The sequence below is a fragment of the Cryptomeria japonica genome, chromosome 11 (assembly GCF_030272615.1).
Source record: "Cryptomeria japonica chromosome 11, Sugi_1.0, whole genome shotgun sequence".
Classification (NCBI taxonomy): domain Eukaryota; kingdom Viridiplantae; phylum Streptophyta; class Pinopsida; order Cupressales; family Cupressaceae; genus Cryptomeria; species Cryptomeria japonica.
The window spans coordinates 593200412-593206383 of NC_081415.1; the positions used below are offsets into that span (position 1 = coordinate 593200412).

General features: G+C 30.4%; 1 protein-coding gene across 1 annotated transcript; it reads left to right on the forward strand.

Moving 5' to 3' along the window:
- Positions 1-2549: 2549 nt before the first annotated feature.
- LOC131076302 (expansin-A10-like) lies at positions 2550-4567 on the forward strand. The gene is made up of 3 exons (XM_058013428.1): positions 2550-2709; positions 3098-3404; positions 4258-4567. Exons 1-3 carry the CDS (start codon positions 2550-2552, stop codon positions 4565-4567), a joined length of 777 nt encoding a protein of 258 aa, XP_057869411.1.
- Positions 4568-5972: the final 1405 nt, after the last annotated feature.

Sequence of the window (5972 nt, forward strand, 5' to 3'; positions counted from 1 at the left end):
TTATCATTTTATATGTTGATGACATGTTGTTGACTAGCAATAATATGGATCTAACTAAGGTTCTTAAGTCTTAACTTTTATTTAAAGTTTGGTTAAATTAGAAGAAGTATGTCAAATCTATAATATAGTGGCTCAACAAGATAGTAATTTAGTGAATGTTCGTATTCTTATAGGAGCTAAATTAGTAGTGGACACGAGTCATATATTCCATATTCTAGTGTTGTTGGAAGCCTTATGTACATGTGGAAAAAATTATATTAAACTATTATTAAGAGGACCATCAAACATCTTTAAGGATCTTTACAATGTTTTATTTATTACTAAAAAAGGGATTGGTTTAGGTAAGGTGTTAAATAAATAGGTGTCATGGATGTAGACTAGGATGGTGATATTGATAGAAGGAGATCGATTATTATCAAGTGTTTAACCTATTTTGTAGTGCAATGAGTTGGATGAAAAAGAGACAGGTCTTAGTTATTTTTTTAACAATAGAAATTGAGTACAAGATAACCACTCATGCCTATAAGGAGGTAGTGTGACATTAAAGGTTATGTTTGGATGTGGCCTAAGACATGGTTTAGTTTGAATTGATTGTGATAGTTAGAGTCCTATTTCTTTGACTATGAACACTATGTTTTAAGTATGGATAAAGAACATTGCTATGAACTATCATATTGTTCGTGACATGGTGTAGATAAGAAGGTGTCACCAAGAATGTGAATTATTCAAAGAATCTTTTAAATTTGTTGATAAAATTGGTGAGAATTAAGAAATAAAATTAGTGTAGATTGGATTAAGGTGTTGTTATGTCTAGTTGTTAATCTATGTTGCTATGGATCCCTTTTCAATGTCACAGCAAATTAGACAATGTTAGGTTAGGTGTATGTTGTACATTGAAAGTATTATAAAAATTATAACCCACACTTAGGATGGCTAGAATAAGACAAGATTCTCTAGAAAATTATCTAAATTATCTAGATTTTGTGTTATTTGATATTTCTTTGTTGAATGATTTCATATTTTATATCTTTGTAGGAAATCTATTTTCATTCATTTGACAATTTCAATGCTCAAAATCAAACTTAGTTCAGTTTGATTGTGTAAAATAGAATTGTACACTTTTAAATTTTAAAATTTTAATAGGTATCATGTCCTCATCTTCTAACTAGCCATTGCACACTAACTCAAGAATCATTATGATCCCAGGAGACATCTAGGATCGAGCTCTCATTCACCACTTCTTGTATCATTAAGAAACATATTTGGACATTTACTACCACATCAACATTTGCATACTTACATGTAGACACATTTTATGGTTTCTCATTATATTGATTGTCATTTACAACAAGTTGAATTAACCGAACCAGAGATTTGACTAGGGAAAACATAACCATCACTTAACAAACTCTCGAGTGGTGTCTTTCAACACTACTAATCACTTATTACATATTATAATTTTATGAAGATAAGGTTAACAAATTTTTAGATAACAAAACCCTAAAGACCAATTTTGTGTACCTATAACTCTTAACGATCAGTTTCCTAATTCAGAAACCTTCTTCTAACAGATTCTATACTCTAAATACTGATCATTGCACCCTTCTTAATCTATTAATATTTAAATCAAAACAAAATTCCTACATTCCACTTATTAAATCTTCTTATTTATTATCACATTATTATCTATTCGAATTTTAACTCTATATCCTAACGTAAACTTATTTATTATTACAGTTTAGCATACACCCTAGAATATCTGAGTGCTGCGTATATTCTCTCCCAATAATAGATAATCTAGGCCAACAGATGTTTTGCAAAATATTACGGAGTTCAATAATGTCAGTTGCTAGGGCATTAGATTAATAGGATCTATGTAACTCATGAAATCAAAACGAGATTTGCAATGTAACAGTACGATGCAATTTCTATAAAGCATCCCAACGATAGAAAAACACAAAAAAAAATGATAAATGCTGCAAAAATCGCACTGTAAACAAATATCTGACATGAAGTACAACTAGGTTGCACTTATCCCTATGCTTGATTCGATAGCAGAAGTAAATTGCATCAGCATTTAAAAATAATAATCAAATATTGATTGCAGATTGATATTTTAATAATATGGGCTTCCAGTCAGAACAAGAAACCCAATTGCTATTAAGCTAAAAATCACAGCAACCTTGATAATAAAGCACATGCAGTTAAGAGACCAAAGAATATATGCAAAGCCCGCAGATCCATTGTATCACTTTTCTTTCCATAATATTTTTTTCTCTGCTCCTTTGAGTATTATAGTGTGAAATATGTTAGTAGTTACTGGTTCTTATCCCGAAACGATAAACAATCTTAAAAACAGTATCTCTTCTGTAATATTTTGATCACATCTTCAGAGACTCCAGCTATGTACAAGCTTAAAATATTCACGACACTTTTCTTCTGATGCTATATTAGCTTGACCACCTCCTTGCACAGAGAACATGTGAAGATTTGGCTTAAAGTAGAATAGACTGATCTGCATGAGCTGCCTGCCATTTGCATACAATAAAATGGTTAGCATAGAAAGTTTCCATATTTTGGAAAGGTTTCTTTTTGTTTCAGCAACTGTCTGGTTATACTTTTATAGACCAGTGGAAGCAAATATCAACGATGGGTGGAGTTCTGCTCATGCAACATTCTATGGGGGCAACGATGCCTCGGCAAATATGGGTAAGTAAAAATGGATGGTTTTATTTGTTTTTTCTATTGGGTACCTAGTTTAGTAGATTTAAGAGATTATATTTAGCATTCTATGATCTATTAGCACACTAGTTTCTAATGATTGATCATGGAATGCATATGATTCATTATCACAATATTCTTTACACTTTGAAATGTTTGATCAGTTTCTATTGTTTCTAATTATTGATCATAAAATGTGATATTCTTTACTCTTTATAACGTAATCATGGAATGCTAGAACAATATGACTTATTATCATAATATTCTCCACTCCTCATTAGAAAATATGATCTAAAACATTAAATGCAAACGATCTTTCACAGTATAAAACACTCACTTATATTCTCATTTGATGTTCTGGGTTTTATTTTAACAGGAGGAGCATGCGGTTATGATAATGTATACGGTGATGGCATGGGAACATATACAGCTGCACTGAGCACTGCATTGTTTGAAAATGGTGCAGCGTGTGGGGCGTGCTTTGAATTGGTGTGTGATGCAAAATCAGATCCGCAATGGTGTCTCAAAGGCAAAAAGATTAGACTCTCTGCTACTAATTTCTGTCCTCCAAATAACAATGGGGGATGCTGCAATTCTCCACTCAGACATTTTGATATGTCATTGCCCGCGTTCGAACAAATTGCTCTCTACAAAGGGGGGATTGTGCCCGTGCTTTACAGAAGGTATCACCAATCTTCTGATTTGGTAGAAATTTTATTGTTAATCTGCATTGTAGTCTTAGATTTTAAGTAAATGGGTTTGCTGCGGATAGAGATGGCCTTTGAAATCTTTAAGACCAAATTGGTCTATAAAAGTAGGTGCTGCTGATGGTGAAAATTTGAAATTGGGAACTCTTCTTTTTAAGTAGAAGAGCTTACCATCTCATCAATTACCTCATTTACATGCACTAGCGTTAAAAAGTTATTATAATTTGTATAATGAAATAAACTCTTTTTACCATTAAATAGGTTAATCATTATGAAAAGCCAGGCTAATGGTTCCCTAAAAAATGCAAGCAGATCTTTCTGATATTGATAATGTATATATTAATTTGTATAAAATTTAATTATATTTAATTGGAGAAAATAATACATTTCTTATTTCTTTTAAATTAATCATCACTCTTTTACTTTATTTTGTTTGAATCTTATTTTTTAAATAAATAAAAATAACATTTTAAATTATTAAATATTAATATTTTATTTTCAAATTTATTGTTAATTTTATTCACACTTTCTTTAAGTTAGACTTTAAATTCATATGATATAGTTTGCAATATCAATATAATCATCAAAATTACATATCCATACTTTTTTTTCTTATTTTTTATTCTATTTTGATTAAATTATATTTTAGTAAAATCTATCTCAAAAACTTAAACCTAATACCTAAATTTTTAAATATATGGGTAGATACACATCTTAAATCAATAAGCAGGTTCAACTACATATTTTTGCTATGAGATTAATTGAATTATCTCTTTCATCAAAATATGTGGGTTTCCAAGCATGAAAATGACTAATAATTATAATGCAGGGTTAAATGTGTGAGGAAGGGAGGAATTCATTTTACCATACAGGGGCATTCCTTTTTCAATCTAGTGTTGGTGGCCAACGTAGGTGGCAGTGGAGATGTGAGTAATATGTGGATCAAAGGCTCAAAGACATCTTGGCAAGCAATGCAGAGAAATTGGGGTGCTCACTGGCAAAACAATGCCAACCTCAACAGACAAGTTTTATCATTTCGCTTAACTGATGGAGATGGAAAAACTCTCACACTAAACAATGTTGTGCCTTCAAATTGGCAAACTGGCCAAACTTTTGCTAGCAACCGGCAGTTTTCCTAAATAAGTGACATGAAAGACAGTTTCTTAACAAAATAAGTGATATCAAAGAGAGATTTTTAACAATTTTTGAGTAGGATCTTCTATCCTTTTACAGACAAATTGTAGTGTAAGATAATACAGGATCCAGTCATTTGACAAAATTATTTATTTGTCTTTCAAAGGAAAAAGGAAATTTCAGTTTAATAATATAATAGTGAATTGCCCAATGTTTGTTAAACAACAACATATACACCATGTGATTGACAGGTTCCAGAAATCTTTTCTGAATGCATGCAGGTTTCACGTGATATTCTAATATTGGATCTTTTTCTAGAATTAATTTAAAAACGATTTAAACAGTTTTTAGACAAATTGCAGTGACAGTATAGTACTCAAGTGGACTACTAAATTTATTTACTTAATGAAAATTTAATAATTCGATGTATTCTGTCCCACTGGTTGATAATAGATATTGCATTTCACTGGGAAGGAAAAGAAAAGAATCTTGTGATGCACAACCTTCCATGTGCTCTGCAAAGAATCATACTGCAATTTCAGGAAAGAAATCTAGTAAATATACCTCCTTGTATCTAAATTTAAATATCATTACTGGTTGCTTAAGAAAAAATTATATAAAAAGTTTTAAACTGGATCAAAGATTGTTACATTCATTGCCGCTTTAAATATGGCTGTATTATTCTGTTGTATGTTTATCTTAGGTAATATGTAATTGTGTGTAAAAAGATTTAGATGTTTATCTTAGGTTAAATGTAATTGTGTCTTTAAAAAGATTTAGATGTTACCTGCTATTGGGTTTCTCGTAGAGGTGAAGTAAAGGTACTATAGTTTGATATATATGAACGTAGTATTCTATGTCATTTCTTGTGAAAAGTATGAGATTTGTATGTAGAGGTATAATAGAAAGTATTATATTTTAGTAAAAATAAAGTAAATATAGATGTTTGAGTTATTGTTTTTATATATCAATTTAGTCTAGTATGTAATTTTCTTGTATAAAGAGTATCATTTTTCTAAAAATGATTTGTTTTGTAATTTTTTATTTTCTCTCAATGTCCATGTTTCTAGTTATGTTTAGACATTGTTTTATTCATTTTTTGAGTCTTTTTATCATTACAAAAACATAAAGATAGAGAAATAGTCTTAGAAATTTATCTCTTGTAACTCATAGAAGTTTCAACACTCGATTCACCCAAGAAATGAGTGTTGGTTTACCTCATGACTAGACACCAACATAAGCCAACACTTTTGTCCATGTTCAAATTTGCTTTTGTAAATCATAACAATAGTTGTAGCCCTAATATTACTATGTTTTCACTCATCTTCTTACATAGTTTCAAAGCTCACTCCATTTCTCACTCACTTCATTGGCAATCTATCACAAGTGACCAACAAATCTTTCAATTAT